Source organism: Carcharodon carcharias, chromosome 10, assembly GCF_017639515.1.
Source record: "Carcharodon carcharias isolate sCarCar2 chromosome 10, sCarCar2.pri, whole genome shotgun sequence".
In the NCBI taxonomy this organism is placed as follows: Eukaryota; Metazoa; Chordata; class Chondrichthyes; order Lamniformes; family Lamnidae; genus Carcharodon; species Carcharodon carcharias.
Window position 1 is genome coordinate 44,736,851 of NC_054476.1, and position 27,597 is coordinate 44,764,447.

At 40.8% G+C, this 27,597-nt stretch overlaps 1 protein-coding gene across 2 annotated transcripts; it reads left to right on the forward strand.

Moving 5' to 3' along the window:
- Positions 1-1,301: 1,301 nt before the first annotated feature.
- psma1 (proteasome 20S subunit alpha 1) lies at positions 1,302-24,393 on the forward strand. 2 transcript variants are annotated; one of them, XM_041196832.1, is made up of 10 exons: positions 1,302-1,411; positions 9,137-9,181; positions 11,478-11,579; positions 14,823-14,926; positions 15,859-15,947; positions 16,186-16,256; positions 16,426-16,555; positions 16,690-16,769; positions 23,245-23,349; positions 24,145-24,393. In XM_041196832.1, exons 1-10 carry the CDS (start codon positions 1,409-1,411, stop codon positions 24,202-24,204), a joined length of 789 nt encoding a protein of 262 aa, XP_041052766.1. In that variant the 5' UTR covers positions 1,302-1,408; the 3' UTR covers positions 24,205-24,393. The 2 variants fall into 2 exon arrangements, with proteins under 2 accessions (XP_041052766.1, XP_041052765.1); XM_041196831.1 differs by lacking the exon at positions 1,302-1,411 and adding an exon at positions 1,775-1,798.
- Positions 24,394-27,597: the final 3,204 nt, after the last annotated feature.

The window sequence follows — 27,597 nt, forward strand, 5'->3', positions numbered from 1 at the left end:
CCTTGCATAGAACACTGGTTTGGCCTCAGCTGGAAAATTGTGCCCATTTCCTTGCCAAATTATTTTAAATGCTTCCCAAAGCATGCATTTAACCATTCTCCAAGGACAATGATTCCAGTTCTGTTGAGGTTCAGCTCATCCAACTTGAACAAGTCCACCTTGCCCTACAATTGGTCCCAATGCCTTAGGAATTTGTAGTCCTCAGTCCTGTGCCATTTCTCTCAGCCAGAAATTAATCTGTCTTATCCTACTGTTCTGATTTCCACTAGCATGTGGCACTGGCAGTAAACAAAGATTACTGCTTATGAGGTCCTCCAAAGCTCCTGGAACTCTGCCTGCAGAAACTTAACTCTTTCCCTTCCCATACCATTAGTTCCCACATGGATCATGTTTTCTGTCTATTCCTCTTCCCTACCCTCAAAATGTTCTGCACCCTCTCAGTGTTGGCCTTTACCCTGACACCAGGGAAGGAGACAGCATACAATGCAGGATTCACATGGGCAGTTACTAAGATGCCAGTCTATCCTACTGAGTATCAAACCCCTTGTGGCCAATCCAATTTGACACTTTGCTGTGGTCTTGTGCAGTCATTTGCCTCATGATGCTGTGGTTGTGCTTTGGACTGTCGTCACCTGAGATGTCCTCACCTTTACCAATACTCCCAGAGTCCTGTTGCTTCCTGTCCTGTAAGACGTACATCCACTTACAGTCTTCTTGAACTGTTCCAAGCTGTGGCTAGGCCAGCTCCTGGGACGTGCACTCAAGGAAGTTCTTAGCTCCCTGAAAGCCCTACCATGATTCCAGGCGCTCTGCAAGTTCAGGAGCGCGGTGCTTGTGTTTGAGCACTGGAGGCACATCCAGCACATCTTATCCAAGATACGTGAAGCGTCCTTAAGTTCCCATGCAGTACAGCAGTTTCAGGCACTGGGTCTCAGTTATCCCATAATTTTAATTAAACATCTATCTACTTAAGTTATAGATATTTTAGCTCAACGTCCCCTTACTTCTATTATCAACTATTTATGAGCTTTACATTTATATGTTCATATCTTTTCAGTTCATAGCTTTTTAATGCTGGTATAACTTAATTTTGATTTTCTCCCCTTAGAGCTAATTAATTATTCTAATTTATTTATTTACTGTTGCCTTTTGTTTTAAGGTACTTGATTTATCCTTTCCCCTCTACACCGAATTCCCAATCGCAACAAATTTTCTTTGCCACTGTGTTCAGCCAAACATCCTCTGCTTCAGTCCCAATCTTGCTGCATGTCACTTCTGAAATGGTGACGTCTACTCCGCTCGATGATTCGATAGTCTTTGTTTTTCCCCTGGCTGGCGCCCAGGGGTGATCCATCGATCCGAGGCACTATCGATCACTGCTGGAAGGGAACGGCGCGCAAGCAGCAAAATGGTAGGGAGCCGCCAGTGTGTTTGTCCCAAGTTGCTGGCATAGCCAGTTCACGCTCATGGCGCTGTTAGTAATTCATGGTGCGGTTCGGCCGGCTGGTGTTTTTTTCTTGCGCTTGTTTTTCCTCCTCGGGGCCGCAGCTTTTGTGCCGAGTCATGTTGCTGGAAATGGAGCTGAGGCGCTGCCTCAGGCCTCCCGGGCCGGCCTCGCCCCATTGCCGCTTTCTGACCGCTGACGGTGAGCGGCCGCTTACTCCACACCGGGGACAAGGGATGGCAAGGGGCCACCTTGGCTTTTGATAATCGGTAGTCGTGTTTGGAAGCTGTCGGATCGGCCTCTGGGGCCTCGGCGTTGGTTAACACACGGCCCCGGACATGGATAATGCCCAGGGTGTTTTACTCAATTTATAATTTAAACAATTAGTATGATTTCCATGTATTTATAATAATTTATTTTGTGTGTGCAAATAATATCTCAACACAGGTTTTCTGACAAACTGGGTGAATATGCTACAGCATTTTTGGATCAAGGAAGTGGATGTAAATTCGTTTTGGAGAAGCCAAGAATTATCGGGGGTCGGGAGAGTGGGGGGCAGCTGTTGATTCTTGAAGGAATGTACGGAGATATGGTTACAGCTTTGTTCATTTGCCCTTAATTTGGGAGCACTTGTTCTGTTTCAGTGGATTGGCACATTAGATTCTTTTCGGACAATATATCGTAGAAGTTGCAGTTACATAGTGCTTCATTACATCCTCGCTGCTTGACAACTAATTAATTACTTTTGAAGTATAACGACTGTTGTTTGTGAAGTGATGTGGTGGTTATTTGTGCCTAATATCCCTCAGTGAGATAAATGGCAATGCGTTGTGGAAGGAGAAATGTTGTTGTCAAAATTATACTTTATTCATAAAATTAATCAAGGTACATAACAGTTCAAATTTGACATTACATAAAGCCCAAAGCGGATCAGCTTCTTTCCAAACTTATCGGTTTCCAGCCCCTTAGTGTGCTGTGATGGATCTTTCCCCTGGAGAGAGAAAGATTTAAAGTTTCATCAGAAATGGGAAAAGTCAGGGAAGTAACAGATTTTAAGCAGGAAAAGGGGATGAAGGATGGCGGAAGAAACTGAAGGGAAAAGGTGTGATGGCAGGAGAGATTAAAGTTGTGGTTCTCCGCCTAGAGACTTTCCAGGAGGTCTGTGAAATAATGTGCAAATGTAAGGCCGGAACAGAGCTGTCCCATCTAGGAGTGGAGCACTGAGTGCAGCATGACAATAAACACCTGTTTTCTTCAAAAAAAGCACTTTTTTTTTACAAAAAGTATTACATAGTGTTTTAATTCAGATGGCAGGTCCTCGATTGAGAATCCATTTGATAAAGTATCCTTCAATCAAAAATGTTTGAGAACAATTGGATTAAATGACAAAAGGGATGATGGTAACGGGACAAGTAAAGAAACAAAAGATGTGTATAGAGGAGGTACAAATGAGAACAGCAAGATAATTAGCAACAGCAAGATAATTACCAACAGCTGCCACCACAAAAAAAGATGGGTAGAGGTTATGTAAAATGGTTGAACCCAGTGCTAAGTCTCGAAGGCTGTAAAATGCCTGATCAACTGGCCAGGTGTTGTTGTTCGAGCTTATTTGAGCTTCATTGGAACAGCTTAGGAGGTCAAGGTTAAAGTGGAACTGAGGTGCAGAATTAAAACGACGTGACCAGAAACTCAGGATCACACACGAACTGAATGGGAATGTTCCACAAACCACCAGTCACCCAGTTTGCATTTGGTGTCTCTAATATAGAGGAGGCCACATTGTGAGCAATGAACACAGTACATTAAATTGAAAGAATTCATAGTAAATCTCTGTTTCATCTGGAAGGACTGTTTGGGGTCCTGGATGGTGGGAATAGAGAAGATAAAGGGGGAAAGGTGTAGCATTTTCTTCACTTTCACCAGAAGAGGTGGTGGTGTTGGGCATGATGAGGATTTAGGAAGGAATGGCCCTTTTATAATGTTGACAGGGGAGGAGAGGAAGGAAATATCTGTTTCATATTGGCATGCTGGAGTTGATATAAATGGTGGAGGATGATCTGTTGAATCTGGTGGGTTGGAAGCTTAGGACAAGGAATATATTATGGTTCTGGGAAAGAGTGGGAGCATAAATGCGAGAAGTGGAATTATACACGGTCAAGGACCCAGTCAACTAGAGTGGAGCGAAATACATGGTTGAGGACAAAGGACAAAATAGCGGAAGCGTTGGCGAGGAAGGTGGCATCGCCAGACCAGTTCCGACGGACACTGAGAAACTAGGAGAATGAAATAGAGTTCTTGTAGAAAGAAGAGTGGGAGGAAGTGTAGTCAAGTTAGTTGTGAGAGCTCATGAACTTATGGTGGATGTTGGTTGGTGTGCTGTCCCCAGAAAAGGAGATGGAGAAGTTGAGGAAGAGATGGTCAGAAGATGGATCATGTGAAGGCGAAGAAAAAGTAGAAGCTGGAAGCAAAGTTGACAATTTTCCAGTTCAGAGTGAGAGCAACTGGCAGGTTTATCTATTTTTGGGAGGTGCTGGTTCAGTGGGAGAAATTGGTCAGAACATGTAGAGAATACTCCTTCCAATTGAAATTGTGCCAAAGGATTTGTCTAGACAACAGCATTTTGTATTTATATGGTATCATGTTCCAAGGTGGTTCAGAAGAGCGTTATGAAACAAAATTTGGAACCTTAAGGAGGTAATGAGATCATCTAAAGCTCTGCTGTTGGTATCCTTATTTGCGCCAGGTCCTGTTCAGTTCAAAACAAAAACAGAATTACCTGGAAAAACTCAGCAGGTCTGGCAGCATCGGCAGAGAAGAAAAGAGTTGACGTTTCGAGTCCTCATGACCCTTCAACAGAACTCTCTGTTTATCTCTGTTCACTTCAAGACCGCCTGACGTACATTGGCTTCCCCCCATCCCCCCCAACCAAAGTTAAGCAAAACCTCAATTTTTGAAATTTGCATGCTTGTTTTCAAATCCCTCCATGGTCATGCCTCTCCCTATCCCTGTAATCTCTGGATCCTACAATTCTCCGAGATATCTGCACTCATCTAATTTCAGCATCTTAAACATCCTTGATGTTAACCGCTCCACCATTGGTTGCTGTGCCATTAAATGCCTAGGCGCTAAGCTCTGGAATTGCCCTAAGACACTCTACCTCACTTTTCTCCTATAAGACCCTTCTTAAAACATACCTCTTTGATCAAGCTTTTGGCCATCTGCCTTAATATTGCTTTATGCAACTCAGGGTCACATGTTCCTTTATTACGTTCCTGTGAAGCGTTTTTGGAACTCCTGTTCTGTTGAAGGTGCTAAAAAAAAAAACTTTATTTCAAAATTACAATGCTGACAATGAAATTTTAAATAAGGAACAAACAGGATGATGAAACCTAATTATATTGTGCTGTGGATTGACGCGGCTTACTTTCACAACTCATTGGGGATAGTGCGTTGTAATATCAAGCCCCACTGCTCCCTGAGCTGCGACAAATGTGAAAAGGTTTGATTAAACCACCAGATTGCCCCAATTCTACCTAACTATTTAACTTAGGTTAACAGAATGCAAGCACCAGGTTTGTAAACTTAATAAGTAGGTAACTTTATTGAACAAACTGTTGTTAACCAGTGGCAAAAGAAAGAAATATGAATTGCTAATATCTCGCAGTATAACTTAAACTCTACCTCCTTCTTAAATCCCTATACGCACACACACACAAAAACATGGATTTTAAGGATGGGATCAAACAGTTCAATAGCACCAATTCCGGAGTATAGGATTTGAGGGGTTGATTTTAATTGATGTCTTCCAAATTCCCTTCAGTTCTTGTTGATGTCATGAGGTGGTCTTCCAGCACTTTCGGTATTTGGTTCACTGGTTGAGCATTTGCCTTTCAATGTCTCTAACAGTGATTTTCCCATTTGGCTTTTGACAGGGGTTTTGAAGGAAAGAGCAGGTTACAGAGATATGATGAGAAAAACCAGCTAGCTATTAATGTGGAATTACTGGAATCTTCCACACACAAGAGAAAGCGGTTTTAGGTCTTGTTCCTTTTAGGCTCAGAGCTACTCAGCTGCACTCCTCTCATGCAAAACCTGGTCAGCTAGTCAGGAGCCAATTAAAACATTGCCAGGCAGGTCCCTTGGTCTAGGACTCCTTTCCAGCACCATCCTGTCTTTCACGGCACATTCTGTTCCAGGATTGCAACATTGTATATATCTCTCATCCTGTTCCAGTGGACACATCTTTCAACCTGCAGCCATTGTAATTTTAATTCCCGGTCCAACAGAAAATAAAAAGATATGTTCTTTACAACAGTCCAACAAATAATGAGATATGTTCTTTACATTATGAATTCTCGTTCTCAGTTTTGTTGCTGTGCAATAATGGCAATTGAAGGCAAGATTTTCCCTCAGCAGGGATAGTTGCTTTGGAGCACTCTTGTACATCTCTTTGAGACTGGTTTTGGAAGAGATGCAGAAGACATTTTGTGCCTTTCATAAGGTATCATACGTGGTGACCAGAAACAAGAATGGAATATGCCACCTTACTTTCTCTCTCCCTCCTCGCACCCCCCGCCACCCCGCCCCTCCTGAACCCTGAAGGTGAGAAAAGACAAATACTCAATATTTTAAAACAAAAATATTTCTAAATGCTATAAATATGAACATTTTTTACTTTCTGATATAGTTCAATAAAAATAAACTTTGCACCCAAGATTCCTCTTTATTTTCCTCTTCTCATGTCTTTGCATTGTTCCACCTCTCCACCCCCACCATCACCAAATTCCTGAGCTATCATGAGGAAATCATGGCCTCTGGTTTTCCATACAATATGATCTTTTTGTTGAAGTCAGGCAGTAAGCTTGGCCAGATTTTAGAGCCATTGGGTATCATGGCTGACATTGCTGTCCACACAAGTGCACTTCGTAGATGGTTTAAAAATGAACAGGAATGTTTGTTGATTTAATAACTTCTCCATATTTTAAAGACATATTGGTAAGATTTGTGTTTTTACATTATGTACTGTAAGTATGGGATCAAATGAAATCTGTAAATACCTTCAAGTATTTTGATTCTTTAGATATGTGAGATTTGTAAAGGTTTTAGCAGTGATGCTCATGTGTAACATTCCACCTGACTTGGTTCATTAGTGGCTACCAAATCTTCTCCAAATGGTGAATCTTTGATCTGTCATGTGGATCCATTTCATTTCTTCCAAAGTCAACCTGTACTACTCTTGCTTGCCTCCTATGTATAGGTGGGTTACCCATCATTCAGTGTTGGCTTTGGTGTCAAATGACCCAAAGAAGAACCAAAATAATTTGAAAGTAAATGCCACTTTTTAAATCATGAAACTATTGACTTTTCTGCCCAAAAAATATCCAGCTTATGCAAGGTTGCTTAGTTGATATTTTGGTTTAAATTTCTTGAAAAACATAGTCTAAATCTGACATTCAGAGTGCAAGGCATTTAGTCTTTTTTTCTGTATCTTCAATTCTAGCTTTAGTTCAAAGTAATAGATGGATTTACAGGATGATTAACAGTCTGACTGGCTGTAATGCGAACCCTCCTTCAATGGCCATTATCATCTTCATACCAAACATAGGTAGCATTATTGTGGAAATAAACTCCTGCATTAGAGACTGGCGCTATACCCTCCACGATAAATTATTTTTCCTCCTTTAGTTGAGATGACTGAATGCCAGTGTATGTTTGTCAGAGAAAGTTTCTCATATGAAAATTTATAGTTTTATTGAACATATTTTATCCAATACTTTCAGAAATTTGAATATGCAAGAAGAAACATTGACGTGAATAACTTTGGATTTGAGCATGTGCTAATGGTCATATTAATTCTTCCCCAACTCATTCTTCTCCCTGTACTCTAATTGAGTAACTGCACTCCTAAGACTTAATGGCCCAAATTTAGTGGTTGGAGTTGAAGGAATGGTGTTCGCCACTTGTTGCCCCCAGACCCTTTGCAGGCTTTTATGCAGCAGTTTGGGCTTCCTTGATCATTTCCAGCTCAATACCATCTATAAGGGATCTATAACATGTATGAACTGGACAAGCAACATCAGGTTTCTTTAATCAATTGGATTGAAGAATCCTCACTGAGACATGCAGTCTAAACCAGGAAATAAAAATCAGAATATTTAATTCATTGCAAAATCATGTACAGAAAGTGAAAGAAAGTTGGATTGAGAGACGTGATAGAAATAAAAAATAACACAGAATTTCTATTTAACTCTCAATAATTAAGTTCTGTTTTCAGTGTCAGAGAGGTTATTTGCCAATCATTAAGACTCGTCACACTATTATAATTTCACTTATACCTGAATCCACTGGCTCCAAATTTTTCTGGCACGTTTACTGGATAACTGGTGGGTAAGTACAGCAGCCTCATGCCCTTGTGTGAATTTTAGTGCTGAGTCTCTTGACAAGGTACCGGTGGAAGCTTGTGGAAGAGCACGGCAAACCAGACAGAAACTTCTAAACTTCTGTGCTTAACCACATATGCAGTCTCCAGAAGTTGCTGACCATTTGACCCCAAATTACTGGTGAGCGTTGTTGGCCTCATTGATCCTAATGTGAAATCTGGGTCAGTGTTTTACCCCAACAAGAGTTGCTAATATTTTACATCACAGGTCTGAATTATTTATGTACTTAGATGTGTTTTATGCTGCTGTGGTGTTGGCGCAAATGATTTTTTTGGAAAGTAGGTGTAGTCATGTAATGTAATTTGGAGTTTGAACCCAAACTGACTGAAGCAAGTGGAGTAAAATAATCCATTGGACCTTTGTCTGCTTTGATCAGGAGTCTGGTTAGGTCCTAGTTTTGCATGTACGTTACAGCTAAAATAAAACCCTTTAGCACTGCTGCTGCAAATTGGTGTTAATCCAGTCATAGTCTGGATTGCTTTGTATTCTGTCGGGCAAGTAAAATGAGCCATTCTCTTTTAAGATCATTAGTGTTCAGATTACATAGTTATTCTTGGAAACTGTGTATTTTCATACGTATTAATATTTTATAATGATGTTACTGGGCTAAAGAGAACCCATAAGAACAAAGTAATAAGACCGCCCCTCAAGCCTGCTCCTCAATTCTGTATGACCATGGCTGATTTTCTACCTCAGTTCCTCTTAGCCCCTGATCCCCATATCCCTTGATTCCCTGAGAGATTAAAAATGATGATCTCCATCTTGAATATACTCAATGATAGAGCACTACAACCCTCTGGGGTAAACAGTTCCAAATATTCACAACTTATTGTGAAAAAATTTCTCATCTCTGTCCTAAATAATTGACCCCTTATCCTGTGATTGTGTCCCACTGTTGATATTCCCCAGCTGAGAAACAACTTCAGTGTCTACCCTGTGAGGCCCCTTCAGAATATTGTATGTATCAATGAGATCACTACTTGTTCTTCTAAACCACAGAAAATAAGGTTTGAACTGGACCAATTGTTCTGTCCCTGCCTGGTGCATATTGAAGCTTGGTGCTGGGATTATTAGTTGATCATTGTGAAACGTAGAAAAGAAATGTGTTTCAGCATCTTGCAAGAATGCTGGTACATATCTACAATATGATACTTCGTTGTGCTCTGTAATAACTTGATCATTGTGTTCTTTTGAAGATCTATATTTGTGTTCATTAAATGTATATAAATTTGATATTTGTTTCTTCATGCAGTTCCGTAATCAATATGACAATGATGTCACAGTTTGGAGCCCGCAGGTAAAGAAAGTTTCCCTTTGTTTTACATTCTATTTCATTGAAGTTTTGCAAGAAATTCAGATTGTGTTGTAACCGTAGATGCAACTGACTTCAATTTACTCACAGGCATTCATTATTTTGTACTTTGAAGGGTAATTCTTTAATTTCACTTTTGGTTCTTCAGCATGATGCTAATGGTGCTATACAATTGATGCTTGATGGCATTATCACTGAACAGCAATTGTAGCATAATTAGCAAGGTTATATAATTAAATATGGTTGATAATTGGCATTGTATTTAAGGCAAGAAATTTTTTTATTGAACTGTAATTTTAAATAATGAATTGGTGATTATGATGCGGTAGAAATATTATGGTGTTTGTTGAACTTTTTAGTGCCATGTAAATAGTTCCACTGAGCCTACAACACAAAAATAGGCCATTTGGCTCAACTGGTCTGTTCCACCATTTATGCTCCTCACATGCCACCTCCCTTTCTTCATTTAACCTAGTAAGCATAATTTCTATTCATTTCTTGTGCTTATCTAGCTTTCCCTTAAATGCATCTACACAATTTACCTCAGCTGCACCTCATGGTAGCACATTGTGACCACTGTTTGAGTAAAAATGTTTCTCCTCAATTCACTGTTGTGTTTATTAGTGACGAACTTACTCCTATGATCTCTAATTTTGAGCTCCTCATGAGTGAAAACATTTTTTCTATGTTCAGCCAATGTGAGGTGTTAAACTTAGGAAGTTATAAAACTTATCATTGTGAATGGAACAAATTGCTGGTACAATGATTTGCATTATATATAGCCCCTTTAGGCAAATGTCCCAAATGGTTTTACAGCGTAGCAAAAATTGACACTCAGCCAATAAATGTTAGGATGGGTGACTCGAAGCTTGGTTGAAGAGGTAGATTTTCAGAAGGAGAGACAGGATAAAGGTTCCACAACTTAAGATTTGGATGACTGAAGGGACAAACACCAGTAATGGATCAAAGAGAGGTGGGGGGTACAAAAACGCCAGAGTTGGAAGAACGCAAAGTTCTTGGAGGGTTGTTGGCAATGTACCCTATAATTCTTTTTGATTGTGCAGCAATTTGTTCACAGCTGCATGCAGTAACTTAAAGGGGTCAACTTGTGCATGGCCTGCATGGGAACTTTTGGCTTGCTGTGCAGCTGCATAGCTTAGAAGAAACACTGGGTACGGGGTTAGAGGATATTGGAGAGGCGAAGACACGCAAGCACTGGAACACGGGTGTGAGAATTGAAACATTGGTAGATGGGAGCCAATGGAATGCACTGAGCAAAGGTGATGGATGGATGGAACTTAGTATGGATTGAGATATAAGCAGCAGAACAGCTCAGGCAAGTTTATAGAGAGTGGAAGATGTAAGGCTAGCCAAGAGAGGATTGGAATAGTTTTATTTAAAGTAACAAAAGCATTGAGAGGGTTTGCGCAGCACATGGGCCAAGGTACGGCCGGCAATGGGTGATGTTATGGAGACGGAAGTGAACAGTTTTTGTGATCTAAAGGTCATTGGTGTTTCCAGCTCAATTTGGGATCAAATAGGATACCGAGGTTGTGAACAGTTTGGTTCAGCCTGCTACATTGGATGTGCAGAGCTTATGGCATGGGCTGAAATTTCTGTCTTCCCAATGTTTAATGTGGGAAGTGTAGTACATCCAAGAATGGATGTCAGGCATGCAGTGTGACAACACAGAAGCTGGGGAGGGGTTGAGGCAGATGGTGAGGTAGAGCTGGGTCTCCTGAGCTGGCGATCTGTATTTAGATATCACCTTTAGTGTAAAGATGAGAAATAAGAGTGAACCAAGGATAAATCCTTGATGGACTCAGGGCCACTATGCAAGGGCAAGAAGAAAACCATTGTGTGGCTACAACAGGAAGGTTAATACTGGAACCATGCAAGAGCACTCCCAGTCAGTTGGACAACAGTGGAGAAGTGCTGGAGGAGGATGGTATGGTTGATTTTATCAAAAGCTGCAGGGTGGTCGAGAGGTATAAAGAAGGATAGTGCACTAAGTTACAGCACCAGAGAATGTCATTTGTAACTTGAAGGTCGATTATGCTGTGATTGGGCAGAAACCAGATTGACAAATATCAAACATGGAGTTCCAGGAGATAAGCAGGGGTTTGCAAGGTAAAAACTCGTTTCTGGTAACATGCTTTATAATTTTAGCTTGAAATGTTCCAAATTAAAATTATTTAATTCCTTAGTTGGGAGGAAAGTTGTTTTGAAATAATGTGTACACTCGTTACCTTAATTTTCAAAAATTATTTTGCTCTTACAGGGACGTATACATCAGATTGAATATGCAATGGAGGCAGTGAAACAGGGTTCAGCCACTGTAGGGCTCAAGTCAAAAACCCATGCCGTTCTGGTAGCTTTAAAGGTAAAAATGTGGATAAACAGAAGTATTAAACAAAGTACCTTTCTGCAAGCGTGAAGGTGTAGACAACAACTTGTACTGTCCAGCCAATTGTTTACTTCCTGTAAACACTCTACCTTTGATAGGAAGTTGTATTGGTGCCAAACATCAGAAATGAGAAAACACTATTTGTATGTAAGATCGTGGTGAATTTTTGATTGCCACATGAATAAGAACTAACTAAAATAGAAAAGTGAGAACATTTGTTAACCTTAGAAGGATTGTTGAAATACAAAATATTCACAACAGCAGAAACAGACCAGTCAGCTCGATTGGCCTATGCTGATGTTTATGATCTGTACAAGCCTCCTCTTACCTTACTTCACCTCAGCCTAATGACACCATATCATGTACTATGTCATATATTAAGGGTTCAACACATCACAGAATCCCACAGTGCAGAAGAGGCCCTTCGGCCCTTCAAGCCTGCACCGCCACGTGAGAAACACCTGATCTACCTACCTAATCCCACTTACCAGCACTTGGCCCATAGCCTTGAATGTTTTTAAAGGATGTGAGGCAACCCACCTCCGCCACCCTCCCAGGCAGTGCATTCCAGACCGTCACCACCCTCTGGGTAAAAAAGTTTTTCCTCACATCCCCCCTAAACCACCTGCCCTTCACCTTGAACTTATGCCCCTTGTGACTCACCCTTCATAGGAACAGCTGCCCCCTATCCATCCTGTCCATGCTTCTCATAATCTTGTACACCTCGATCAGGTCACCCCCTCAGTCTTCTCTGCTCCAATCAAAACAACCCAAGTCTATCCAACCTCTCTTCATAACTTAAATGTTTCATCCCAGGCAACATTCTGGTGAATCTCCAATGCACCCCTTCCAGTGCAATCACATCCTTCCTATAATGTGGCGACCAGAACTGCACATAGTACTCTAGCTGTGGCCACTGGACACTGGCTTCCAGTCACTAAAGCATCCTTCTGTCATCACCCTCTGTTTCCTACAACTAAGCCAATTTTGAATCCACCTCATCAAATTACCCTGTATCCCATGTGCATTTGTCTTCTTTATAAGTCTCCCATGTGGGACCTTGTCAAAGGCTTTGCTGAAATCCATATAAACTACATCAACTGCACTACCCTCATCTACACACCTGGTCACCTCCTCAAAAAATTCAATCAAATTTGTTAGGCATGACCTCCCTCTGACAAAGCCATGCTGACTATCCCTGATCAAACCTTGCCTCTCCAAGTGGAGATAGATTCTCTCCTTCAGAATTTTCTCCAATAGTTTCCCTACCACTGACTTGAGACCCACTGGCCTGTCGTTCCCTGGCTTATCTCTACAACCCTTCTGAAATAGCGGAACCGCATTAGCTGTTCTCCAGGCCTCTGGCCCCTCCCCCGTGGCCAGAGAGGAATTAAAAATTTGGGTCAGAGCCCCTGCAATCTCCTCAGCAGTCTGGGACACAAATTATCCAGGCCTGGAGATTTGTCCACTTTTAAGCCTGCCAACATCTCCAATACCTTGTCACTCCCTATATCAATTTGCTCAGGAACCTCACAGTCTCTCTCCCCGAGTTCGATACCTTCATCCTCATTCCCTTGGGTGAAGACGGATGTGAAGTATTCGTTCAATATTCTACCGATGTCCTCTGGCTCCACCCAAATATTGACCCCTTGGTCCCTTGTGGGCCCTACCCTTTCCCTGGTTACCCTCTTCCCATTGATATACTTATGGAATATCTTGGGATTTTCCCTACTTTTACATGATCTGTTTTACTAAAGCATGCATACGTAGCTTGATTATGGTAAAAATAATCAAGCTATATATGCAAGTTTGAATAAAGCAACTCCTGTACTAAACCTTTGTTACCAAGCCGGCAGTTGCCTAACAGCACTGTGAGTGTACCTACATCACAGGTTCTGCAGCGATTCAAGAAGGCAGCTCACCACCACCTTCTGAAGGGCAACTATGGATGGACAATAAAGGCTGGCCCAGCCAGTGAAGCCCACATTCTGTGAATGAATAAAAATCCTGTTAAATTAAGTACAAAATGCTTATTTTAATCCTTCAATTGCCAGTTTTATCTCTGTCCCTTTCCTCTTTCTCTCTATTCTTGGATTGTAGTTCATTTATTGTGAGCAACCTTCAGCCTGATTCAAGTGGTTATGTTTAATGAAGGTAGTGTTTTAATAAGGACACTTTTCCAGGAGATGCCATTGGAAAGAAATCCATAACTAAAGCTCAGGTGGACAATTACTCTCCTTACCTAAAGAGACTGAAACAAGATTAAAAACTTAATAATACAGATTAAGGGCCCAACCTCTGACCCTGTTGTCTATGAAGTTCAGGCTCAGAGGTGAGAGTGCTACCAACTGAGCCACAGCTGACACTGGCAATATGTTGCATTCCCTTCATCAATTTTTTCTGTGAATTCATCAAAAAGTTTGATTTATCAAAAACGTTCTACCTTCTTTAAATCGTGCTGGCTCTCCCGAATTAATTTAAATCTCTCCAGGTGCCTGTTGTTTTTTTTCCCTTGATTATTGTCTCTAAGACATGACACCCCCCCCCCCCCCCCAACTAATATTTCCTGACTGGCCTCCAGTTACTGGCATTGTACTTGCAACCTTTCTGGAATAAAGGTGTAACATTTTCCACTGTCCAGTTTTCAGACATCTTGTATCCAGCGAAAATTAGAAGATTATAGCAAGCCCTTTGCTATCCCCACCTCAACTTTTTAACACCCTGGAATTCGAGCCATCTGGACTGGGCGATTTATCCACTCCTAAGCATCGCCAGTCTTTCCAATACATCCTGTTTATCAATTTTCACCCTATCCATTACCTCTACCATCTCTGCTTTTACTGATACTTTGTCTGCATTCTCTTCCTTACTAAATACCAACACAAAATATTCATTTAGTATTTTAGCCTTGCCCTGCGTCTCTAAGTATTTATCACCCTCTTGGCTCCTGATAAGGAGGGACAAGACACCTTTTCTCCCCCAAGAAGTGCATCCAAAAGCTCTTTTTCCACCACCACACCAAGTACCAAAACCTCATGGGTTTATTCATTTGCAAGATTGAGACTTTCCATGCATCTGCCTTTTCCTCCATGTACTCTCCCTGCTTATCCCCACTCCTTTTTTTTCATCCTTCCCTTCCTTCTTTCCTCCACCCTTCAAACCGTTGTAATTCAGCATAAGCTTTTATTGTATTAATCTTCTGAACCATTTGTTTTGTAGAGAGCTCAGTCAGCATTGGCTGCTCATCAAAAAAAAGTCCTTCATGTTGACAATCATATTGGCATCTCCATTGCTGGTCTCACAGCTGATGCTAGGCTGTTGTGGTGAGTATCTGTGCAGTTAGCCAGTCAGTTACTAATTTGTTTAGTTGCAATTAATTTATTATAGAGGCACACTATTGAGAGCAAATGTGTCTAGAAGTAAGATTATGCCTTCTGAAATGGGGCAGTCAATGAAATTTATCCTTGAAGGTGAGCTCTGAATAGTGGATTCATATAGTGTTCCAAACATTTACTTCTCCCTTTTGATGTCGTATTATTCCATTCCCTTTCCACCCTGGTGTTATGTTGTAGTTTTCCATCAAAGAATATTGTTACCATGCTGTCTTAAGATAAACTATCTTCTTTTTGTTCATAATATACTTCAGGAGTTTTCATCCTCTTTGACCTGCACCACCTCGTCAAAGTAGTAACATTGATATATTATAAGAACAACAGGTTGGCTAGCATTTGGAAGAGTAAAATCTGATCATGTTTCAGGAAAGAAGTCTTAAATTAGGAATAGGAGTAGATCATCTCACCTTCAAGCCTGTTTCCATTTAATGGGATCATGGCTGATCTGTGGCTGAACTCCATGTGCTCGCCTTTATTCAATATCTCTCAATATCTTTGGTTAACAGAAGTCTTATCAATCTTGGATTTGAAATGAACAGTTGACCTAATGTCAACTGCTGTGTACTTGCCTTTTTTTAATAATCTGCCCCTATTTTTGCTATGGGTAGGAGAGAAAGTACGGAGATGCATCACAGTGAAATTGATAATGGGGGGGAGAGCAGAAGACTGGTGGTGGGGGCGCAGGGAGAAATAAACTACTATAGTAACACATGATGTCTGATCACATTACATTTCTGTGACTTAGGTAGATACATATGACTGTTCGTGATCAGTATCTTTTCTAAGTGCATTATTACTACTTGCTGCATTTACGTTCCATGCTCATGATTTGTAATGCCTTCACCCCCTGCTTTTCTTGACAGCAACTTCATGCGTCAGGAGTGTTTGGACTCAAGATTTGTGTTTGACAGGCCACTGCCAGTATCGCGTCTCGTGAGCCTGATTGGAAGCAGTATCCTTTAAAGAAAAAAACACAGCTTTTCTATCAATTAAATAAGTTCAAACTTTTTTTTTTATGCATAGCTAAGACCAACTTAAAATATTTCAGCAAATTTTGAGTTTAAAACTTTGTTCCTGACTTGCTGTAAACCATTGTTTTTTATGCAAAGTAGATTAACTAACATTCAAATTTGTGTCCAATTTTGAGTTTGGTTGAGAAGTATGATGATTCTTTAACCACTTTTATCTAGAAACTCAAATTCCAACACAGCGTTATGGAAGGAGGCCATATGGTGTGGGATTGCTTATTGCTGGTTACGATGTAAGTTCTCTCTTAGTTTCAGAAGACAAAAGTTAGATTAATTCCTGTCCAGAGTGAGGCCTGATTTACACTGTACATTTTATATATTTGAAAATTTAGACCACAATGTTTTAGAATGGTCCTTCTATGTCAACCTGTCAGATTAAACAACTTTTCCTTTCATCCTAAGGATATTGGCCCTCACATTTTCCAGACTTGCCCGTCGGCTAACTACTTTGACTGTAAAGCCATGTCAATTGGTGCCCGTTCACAGTCTGCTCGAACTTACCTGGAGAGAAACATGGATGAGTTCCAGGATTGTAAGTGTGACAAATCGAGCGGTGTTTCTCAAAAGTTTCAAATTTTTACTCATTATATTTCTATCCTTTCCCTCTTTCTCTTTTCCCCCCCTTCCCATTCCCCGGCCCCGATCCCACTGCCTCTTCCTCACCAGGTAATTTGAACGAATTGGTCAAACATGGTCTGCGTGCATTGAGGGAAACACTTCCTGCTGACCAAGATCTTACCACAAAGGTATTCTTTTCTGTTGTTACAATGAAGTGCTGTACAGTGCCATGCTATTTCACATAAGTACGTGAGGGACTTTGACTTGTGCTCCACTGAAATCTCTGGTTAATGCAATAGGACAGTGAGTCCAAAGTAAAACAAACCAGTATACCGTATAAAAACAGTGGTGAAGCATATATCACATGACATGAAATGTGAGAGCAGACTATTGGAGTGTTTAAACAATATTTCCACTGCCTGACTGCTCTGGAGGAACTCAGCAGATTGCGTGTCAAGATTTGTGACAGTCTGCTGCACAGCTATTGCCAGTAGCTTTATGGTGGCCAGCAGAGGAGGAAGGGAGGAGACAACTAACATATATAGCCCCATTCTGTCTAGCTGTCCAACTGCAATACCAGTAAATGTAAGCGCAACCCCAATTTCCCCATTCAGCACTCCTGCACCTTACCTCTGTTACTGGCCATTACAGTTTCTATTTGGCTAGAATGTAAAAAGAAAAGCGACCAAAAATTGAATTTTCCAAAAAAAAATTTATAAATCAAATTATGCCATTTTTCATACAAATATCAAGTGATGATCATTTTGTGTTTCTTTTGTGTCTGTTTTCTGCCTTGACCTGTTCTAGTGCTCCCACACAGTTCTACACCAGTGGCTGCAGCATGACTGGTGGAAGGCTGCTGACTTTCAGTGGGGGAGACTCCAGATGGCATTGCAGGATGACCTTGAGTGCCTCTGGCCAGAGAAGGCCTGGCTTTGGACTGTACCATCTTTCCATGGGTAGCATCAGTCTGGATTGTCTGTTTGGCTGATGGGCAACACCAGGGGCAGTGGTAGGAGATAAATGCTGTCATTGTGAAAGAAGGCAGCTGTTTCATGCTTCATGGCGTCAATGCTAATCCCCCAGGGCATTGCTTCAGCAATCCTGTATTAGGCTGGAGGTCAGATTGATGGACTGTGCAAATCCCTCTGAACATTGGTATCCATAATTCAGATGACAGCAGTCTGAGCCTGTGTGGCAACAAGGTGATTTTGCATGACTTCCAATGGAGCACTCAGACACTGGATGGCTTCTGCTTATGCTGCATTTGAAGCTGAGACATTGGCTATCAGATAATATATCATGGTTGAGTCTGCAAGTGTGCTAATGGAGTTAGCCATCACTTGCACACTTGAAAGGATGGGCTCCGAACTCCCTGCAAAGCCCTGTGCCGTGTTGGAGCTGGACCCCTTCATGCTCCTTGATGTTGGCTGCAGGCTTTTTGGCAGGCCTGTCCCCCTGCCAATGCACCAAGCATTTCCTTGTGCATACTATCAGATGCCCTCTTTAGGCTACCCCATCAAGGTGGAGATGATGGCGTAGTGGTCATGTCACTGGACTAGTAATCCAGAGGCCCAGGCTAATGCTGTGGGGTCAAGTGTTCAAATCCCACCACATCAGTTTAATCATCTGGAATTGAAAAGCTAGTCTTAGTAATGGTGACCATGAAACCATTATCTGGTTCACTAATGTCCTTTTGGGAAGGAAATCTGCCATCCTTTCATAGACTGCACTAAATGTGACTCCAGGCCCATCAATGTGATTGACTTTTAACAGCTGTCTGAAATGATGTGGCAAGCCACTTCGGCAATTAGGGATGGGTAACATGCTGGCCTTGCCAGTGAGGTCCACATCCCTTGAAAGAATAAAAAAGCCCTCTTCTGAATTTGCAGCAGGAGAATTTGTGCCATTTCGCCCTCCATTGAGTTGGCACCCTTTTACCCTTGTCAGCTACAGGCCACTCATGCCTGGTGTCTCAAAGTGCAAATCCCAACGCTAAGTTAGCCTCAGGTAGACAGAGTGCCAGGTCGCTGTGTGTGAGAATGAGTAACAGTATTCCTCCTTCATCATTGTCTTCCTGCTCTTCCACCTCATGCAGTTCCCCCGAGTCACAAAGCTAGGGTTGAGGGGTAAGAAGCAAGAGGTGCATGATTACACCATCTGTTGCTTTTGAATTGGAAGAGATTGTGAGGGGGACTGGGTATGAGCAGATTGTCATCTTGATGGTTTCAGCCCTGCTGTCGGCTGTGGCCGTTCTAATGAAGCTGAGTCCTATCTCTCCTTTGGGATAAGGGCATGCAGCAGTGCCTGTCCCCTGCCAGTTAGGTGCTGCTGTCTCTGGGTTGTGTCTCCTTATGTTGCAAGAGAGAGATTGAAGTGGGAGAGACACAGTGAGTGTAGTACAACCTTTGGATGATGTGGCTGTCATAATTGAATATCTTGCAGCGTGCAAGCCATGAGATGTTCTGGTGTAACATTTGCAACATAGCTAAGTGGGTGAGGGTGAGATGCAGCTATGAAGGTTAGGTATGAAATTATGATTGATGAATGTTGGTAGTTAAGTGATTGGATATGGGTTGGAACAATGCATTGAACAGCACGTGAGGCTAATGGCACAGTTAATGGGATGTGGCATTTGACCATGACCACTCTTGTGATGTCATTGAACCTCTGGCGGCACCCAAGTCCTTGGGGCTGGACTCCTGACATTGACTTACAGCTATCTGGTCCTACTGTCTTTGCAAAATTTGTCTGGAAGGCCCCCTGGCTCCATGTGGATCAATGACATCTCTCTTCCTCTCGACTGAAACGTCCAGTGCAGCATAAGAAAGCCTCGGAGCCCCCTTTCTGCAATGCTGCACCATCTATTTTCCTCAATCAAAATCAATTTTAGAATATCTTCTATCACCTACTACAGCCACATTGACCCTCCCTGTTAAGAGATGCAGCCTGGCTTTAATTTGTGTTAAACTCCCAACGATTTTCATGCCCCCTGCTCAAGTGTGCATCCACTCAACAGCACACTTAACAGTCATTTAGATTACCTGGCAGCACACAGTTGCCTGCTGCGAGTTAATCACATATTGCAATCACTACACCTGTTTTTGGGGGGAAGTGGGGAGAATTCCTGTGTCCGTCCTGGATTACACGTCCCTGATGTGTGGCCGTTCAATTCCCCCTTTTTCATTCTTAGACACTAGAATCACAAGTTGAGACACTAACATCAGAATCTGGTTGCAAATCAGTTCTCAATGTTCTTTATTGAGAAAAGCTACAATGGACAAAATTTAGTGTTCAGGTATGCTCACTATCACCTGCCCAATTGGTCTTCCGACAGTAGTGGGTTCTGTGCAGCCGGTGACCAGCCAAAGTCCTCTTCCTGTGTCTGTGTTCTGATCAACTGTATTCTTCTTCCTTTCTTCTCTCGTTTCTCTGTCTCTTGTCTTTCTCTTCCTTTGGCTTAAAGCTGACAGGTTTTTATAACCTTCTTTGCTGCAGGGTTCTCTTCTTCATGTAGACATGATTTTGAGTGACCACAGTGATCTAATCATTGGTGGGTCACCTCGTCCATTGTGGCCACAACTTACTGTGATCTAATTCGTTCCACTTCGGCAACTTATGTCCTGGCCATTGTACTTTGATAGAATTGATTATTTTTCATAGTAGGGCACAGCAATGGCTGAGAAAGTACAAATATCGAAGTTTAATAATGCTAAATGGTTCAGCAATGCCCTTTTGTTCTGGTGTCAAAGTTCCTTCTGCAGTTTGCTGAGGACAGCTAAATTGTCCTGTGGTCAATGGCCTCCTACAGTCCTCCCTTTAACATCCTTTCTCTTGTGGAAGGGGAGATATTATCTTCACTTTCTTCAACTGTCCTGCCGATTGTTTGAGTGATTAGTAAGCAAATCTTTACACTTAGAATTAAATAAAATTTACCTTTTCCCCTTCTCTTTGCAAAACTTTTACTTGTTTATGCAGTTTAGCTTTGGCAATCATACTTTTAAAGTGACATTGTAATATTAATATATACACAACTATAATCAACTGACTGATGACCAATATATGTGAAATTATCCTGATCCATGGTGGAACTTCAATGTTTATGTCAATAATTCCACATGGAGGTACACAAATGTCATCAATTTCCTTTACCAGATCCGGAGATTTCTGTTCCAACTCATAATAATGCCTTTGTGATGTTTTAAAACTGTCAATTCAGTATAATGCTAGGGTAATAAAGATACATTGTAACCAAATCGTGACACATTAACACTGCAGTTCTGATTCTGAGAGCGGACTATTTGCAATAGTATTAACAGTTCCATGGTAATGTTTTGGAGTAATGACTATAGGACCAATTTGCACACTTTATTGGGGGTGCATACAGAAAGTGTTGGGTTGTTAATGGCGCAAATGGTTTACCCATTGTACTTAAACTCTGCCTCCTGAGTAGTTAAACAATTGGTGCCATTTCTAAGCTGGTTATCAGGGATAACTTCCAATGAGCAATGAATAAGTACTGTACCATTAAACCCACATGACCCTGTGCCGTTTGGATCAAGGTGGAATTGACATATTACTATACCTTCTCCTGCCTGATAACACCCCTCTATACTAGTGGTCAAAATTTCCTCCTTTATCTCTACTGTATCATTTTCTGTGTGTAGGTATTTCATAAAATACCCCTTGTTTTTATTCATCCCTATATTTTTCAATCTGTACAAATCCAGGGGTACATGCTCTTTGGGTACTGCAGGCATCCTTAACATAATTCCCAAAATCTTAGTTTGTGTCTTCCCACACTTTATGGGAACGAGGTAAGCTTCCGTGGCCAGTTGATAACTGGTATGGGTGCAGTTTCTGATCATAGGAACTCAAGGCTCTCAAATAATCATCATCTATCCACTTGGGAACTTCCCCAACTGCTGCAAGTTTTCCAGTGCCTGCTCAAACAATCAACATCCATATGTCACACATACGTCATTCTGTGCTGCCTCAGCAGGTGCATTTTTATCTTCTCTGTTTTCCTGATTAATTATTTGTGACATCTTTTCCAACTTTCTAACTACTTCCTGCCTTTGGATGGTTACTATCTGATTCTCCCTTAACCCATCTGTTTCAGTTGTAACATTTTGCTTTAATATTTCCATGAGCCTAATTTTAAGATCATTAAGTTGTACTTGTAGCTGGGCATTATCAAGACTGTTAACTATTGAAGTGCCTGTATTAAAATAGTGCCTGCATCAGCTGTTACACCTCGTTCCCTCCTGACATGTACCACAGTCCTCTCATTATTCTTACTTTCCCCATACTAATTCTCAGAGAATTGCATTAAGACTTACTGCTATAATTTCTCATACAGTTGTTCAGTTTGGTGTTTACAAATTGCAGGCAAATGTAATCTGGTAAGGTTCAGCATCACTGGTACCACTTCATAATATACCCCATAATACAGTTGTTGTCTAGTGGGAATCGTTCCTAATCCGTTAGGTGGTCCAGGAATTTCCTCTGTTCTATTTCTATTCCCCTGTGTAACTGTGAAGGTTTTGCAGGAGGTTATTTTGCTTTAATTCATAGTTCTATTCCCTTCAAGCTCAGGCAGTCTGGCTGTTATATGTAAGTCATCTGAAGTGGCCCAATTAATACCATTCACAACCATCATTGAGGTTATTGCAATAGTGGTAGTACATGAGGTATTACTTTCCTTAATATACAAATAAATCCCTCCCTTTCCCTTCCACCCATTTGGTCCAACATAACTTCTTCCATTCTGCTCTTGTGTTACTGGTATTCCTCACTGTTGCCATCGTGAAATATAATTCCCTTTTTCATCAAGTCCTTTCTTCAGCAAGATATGATAACCAGCATATTCAGGAGCATTGGATACATACTGCTTTCCCCCCTACGTTGAATGTGGTGGCTACTATGGTAATGTTGGTATCACAGTTCACACTTGCATCTGAGAAGTCTGGTTGATTTTGATTATTACTGTCCAACCATCCCTGCCAATACATCCTGATATATGAATGTGGCAGTCCCATTACCCTTCAAAGATTTTCCCAATTGGTTTACTTAAGGCCTAATGTGGCCATCACAGAGATATACTTTAGACTCTTCAGTATCTCTCCGTGTTGCCTGAGCAATTAATATATTATTCAATCATCAAATTATCCATTCTTCCATCCTGATTGTTCCTGCAAGAGAAAACATACATGACTGAGGTTTCCTGACACAGGATAGATACATGGCAGCAAACCTCACAGGTTGAGTGATTAATTTAAGGGTTTTTTTTTTGTTTAGTCAACTGGGTGAGAGCGTGATGCTAGGACCTGCTCTTTTCCACACGTGAGTACCCATAGATGGCGTATTCCTTGGTGCTTGTCTCGGAGGTAACAGTGGAGTATAAGGGCCTTCCCTTGTCTTTGACTCCTCCTGACATCATCATCGTACCAGACACAAGGCATAGCCCTACAGGGGTTATTGGGTTTTGTGACTAAAATATTTATACGTGCTAATTTAATTTAACATATCTAAATTGTAGAGTAAAATTCTGCAACTTCAGTTTAGTCTGGGGATCACAACTGTTCCTGTATGTTTTCATTGTTCAGATTACAGTGCAACTTTATTCTAGATATTGGTATTTTATTTTCCTTTGCCTGTCAGAATGTCTCAATTGGAATTGTGGGTAAAGACATCGATTTCACCATTTATGATGACAACGATGTTACACCATTTTTGGAAGGCTTGGAAGAAAGACCCCAGAGAAAGGTATATGTGGATATTCTTGATGTAAGATGCAAGTGTTTACTTGCAACTATATTTTAAACTGCTGTGTTCCATACTGTTATTTTTGATCAGCTAGCTGTCTGACACTTGCAGAAACCTGTCACGCATCATATCTCAAATGATAAATCAAATTGCTGATAAGCCTACTTGTGGTTTCTCTTTGCCTGATATGGAGTGATATTTCTTTCCATAGGGAGATATGCCAGTTTTCTAAGCTCAGACAACTTAGGCACATGTTGGCAAGAGTTTTGGGGACCCTAAGAATGCATGGAATATTGCTGGGGTTTAATTGGGTAAAATCTCTCAGCCTACCAGCATTAAAAAAACTTGTCAGTTTCTTACCCAATTTGGACCACTTCGTCTTTAATGACATTGGCATCCATGATTTTCTTGAAGCAGGTAAGATGATCTACTTCTGGTTCTACCAGTTGAGCCAGTCTGCCTGGACAAATTCTAATAGCACCCTGCGTGTTAGCAACCTGTTTGTTTCAGGTATCATATTTGAATCTTCCATTGGAATTTGATAGTTCCGGTCTCTGACGAACTATTATTGAGTTGGACCCCCTTTGATCCTTAAGAGATCCTGTTTATTTTGAAATTGAATGGTAAATTTGATCATTACAGATTTGTTTCATCATAATTATAAGCCCAGCTGAGGTTTTTTTTTAAAGATTGTAGTCTTATTTTAATCTAATTTTCTACTCATCCAGGATACAAATTCATGTTAAACTGCACATTTTTTTGTAACTTTACTAATCTAATGAAAATGTCTTACAGGCGCCTCCAGCTGATGATGCAGCTTCATGTGAAAAACCAGAAGAACCAATGGAGCATTAATCTGTTGACCTATCATCTTGTGCTTTGTAGCTACATTTGCAGCATAGCAGAGGCAGGGCATTTGAGACAGCTTATGTTTCAGTAAAACAGGGATAAAAATACCATAATTGGTTATTTTCTATAAAGATTTTGTAACCTATCGACATAAACCAACTGTAAAATCAATAAACCCTTCATGTATTCCCAAAATTTGGAATTTTGTTGTTTATTGGGGTGAGATGCTTGGCAAGGCAGGTTATCAGGTGATAGTCGAGTCTCTCATTTAAATATAGTCCCAAGAACTTAAATATCCATGAGATTTAAATTGATTCTTAAAGCAAGGTGTTTACGTGCTGAATTGATAGATACACTGCCCAGTATGGCACTGAGCAACTCAGATGAATTCAAGTTAACGGCCTTATGTTTTTTTGAGTTGGCTAATTTCAGACAGGAGGGCAGTAAAATTGGGAAAATTGGCTATTGGCTAGGGAAGGAAAAAAGGTTGGCAGTTTTCAGTCCTTAACTACTGGCCATTGACCACTGATAAAAGATATGTGTTTTTGATTCACATCAGGACAATATCAGATTCAGCTGTGGTATGGCCAGTGTTGAATGGCCTAACAGGGTAAGCAGCCATACATTGTTGTGCTGGAGGATAGCTGATGCTTGTGGGACTCTACTCGGAGAAGAATTGATGACCTTCAAGAAAAGATGGAAATGTTAAAGCAAATAGAGTGCTAACAATGATTGATTATAGTACTGACTAGATTAGATGCATTTTGCTTTTCAAACCAGTAATCTGAGAGTTGTCTCCAGAATTAATACTACATTGAAAATCCTTTATTTGATAAAACTGAGTTATAGTTTGGCAACATGGATCTGGAAGGGAACTCTGTTGGTTCCACAAGATTATATGCTCCTTGAATTTACAAACACATCCTTGACTGGTGAATGACATCACTGAGGGTAGATTTCCAGATTGGAACATGATTTGGATGTTCAACAGCTTAATGAGGGCAGTGCTTAAGGCTGCTGCTTGAAGCAGACAAATCTAGGTATCTGTCAGGTTAATCCAAGTGCTGTTTAGCAGCTTATAAATTTCAGGCCACTGGTCAGCAATTGACAGATTTTAAAAAGATAAGTTAATCGTCCACGCTGTTGCATGTAGAGAATTAAGACTAAGTTTAGTTCTTGTGTCAGATGGAGATGGAAGCTAAAGGATAAATGGACCGGGGTGACTGAGAATGGTGATGCTGGAAGCTCCAGTGGTGTTGGGTAAAGTGGATAGTAGGATCGGGGGAGTAGAGCAGAGTGAGAGACAGGTGGATAAAAAGTGAAAGGAGAGCAGAAAGCTTGAAGGGGAAGGTAGAAAAGGTTAGAAGTTATTGGAAGAAAATAGAGCAGTATCAGAAGCCGAAGGGGAGGAAACATACTGGAAGGACTGCACAGGGGCTCAGAGGAGTGATATTTGCCTAATAGAAGTGGCACACAGAAATAACTTTAAATATTCACACAAATTTTAATATATAGGTAAATAAATGCTGCTTAGGCTGTGGTGCTTTTGAGGGGTAGTCAAGATCAAGTCAAGGAAGTGGGGTTGGAAGATAATTGGACCAAGGTATGCAGATGTAATTCAGACTTCAATTTAAAGTCATGAATGCTGTTCCTGTATTTATATTTAATTATAACTTCGCATGTCCACAATTTTAATAAAAATTGCCTAAGTAAACTCATCAAGCTGCTAACAGTGGCACTGCTGTGCTTAGACTGATGAGTGCGCAATTAGTGTGACAAGTTGCTGGCCAGTTTCCATCGTAAATGTGAACATAAAAGTTTACAATAGAAAAAGTTGACCAGATGTGCACACAAATACAGAATTTTTAAAATATTACAATCTTCCCTGGCATTGTTCGTGAAGAAACGGAAGATTCACAATTATTAAACACTGAGTACACTTATTGGGAATCAGACCTTGGTCACTGATTTACACTAACACTCTTCTTCTCTGTACCCTTGGTCCTGAATCATGACTTGCATTTATTCCCTCCTTTTCAGAATCTTCAGCTATTTCATTATGTAACTTATCCTTGCTGTTAGATTAATTGGTTTATAATTGCCAAGCTTACCCACCTCTCTCTTTTTACAAAGAAACAAAGCTTAGCCAACTTCACCTAAAGAATCTTGTTGCATTTGAGGTTTTTTTATGGATACTCTTTGCATCCACAAACAGCCATGCCATGTAAGTTGTGCACAATTCTGGCCTTGCCAGTCCTATCATACTAATTATTCATGAGTTAGCTATCTCTTGCTAGCATTAATTTAATGGGTCAGCTGAACTTTCACTCACCACCTAATTCTTGTTCAATCCAAACTCCGTGATCAATTTCATTCTGTTTCTCCTAATTTAAGTGCTCTGAGTCATGCTGTTGAGATGGGAATTCACCAAAGTGATATATCACCAGCAGTGAAAGAGTCAAGAATGGACAGTAATAGGCCCTGTGGGTCTGGAAACCCATGAAAAGCTTGAATTTAAAAGCCTAGTAATATGGATGATTGTAGTGCATTAATGTAAACTAGGTAGATATTATTGCCATCTGGAAAGAAGTCAAGAGTTCAAGTCCAAATTAGCCTTGAAATGTCATTGATTGGAAACTGGTTGAAAACTCAATAATAAAATCCTTGCTATTCAGCACTACTGTCTTGTGTCTGATTTGGGGTTGCCCTCACGAATATTACAAAGATATTGCACTTAGTATTTTAAACTAAAATTACAATTCAAATTTATCATGAATGAACTATTATATAAAATTCTAAATGTTTCTATTGATGACTCAACAAGTAAAACTTAAACCCTACAAAGTAAATGGAAAGTGTCCATGGAAATGTTAACATAGTGGCTATGTTCGTGGAGAATCCAGAGGCCCAGACTAATGATCCAGAGACACAAGTTCAAATCCCACCATGGCAGCTGGGGTAATTTAAATTCAATTAACAAATCTAGAATAATTGTGAGGCTACCTGATTGTCATAAAGACCCACCTGGTTCATTCATCTCTTTAAAAAGGAAATCTTTTCCTGCTGCAGTCTGGCCTAACTGACTCCAGACCAACAGCAATGTGGTTGATGCTTAATTGCCCTCTAAAATGCCCTGGCAAGCCATTCAGTTCAAGAGCAATTAGGGATGGGCAATGAATCTTGTTCTCGCCACTGACGCTGATGTCCTAAGAACAAATATACAAAATGAGTCAGTTAATCTCAGTTGAGATAACAATAAGGAGACCACAATGCCTTAGCACCACTTACTTAGCAAGGGGGAAAAAATGTACAGGCCTGTTTCTGATCACTGTTGAATGATCCTGGAAGTCGTGTGAATGCTGGATAATGCTGAATTGGCAATAAAAACAAAAATTTGCT

Excerpts from the sequence above, each read along its gene's own strand:
- psma1 (XM_041196831.1), top strand. Across the intron at positions 11,580-14,822 it reads CCGTTCTGGTAGCTTTAAAG|AGAGCTCAGTCAGCATTGGC; the intron begins GTAAAAATGTGG and ends TTTGTTTTGTAG. Across the intron at positions 16,257-16,425 it reads TGCTTATTGCTGGTTACGAT|GATATTGGCCCTCACATTTT; the intron begins GTAAGTTCTCTC and ends TTTCATCCTAAG.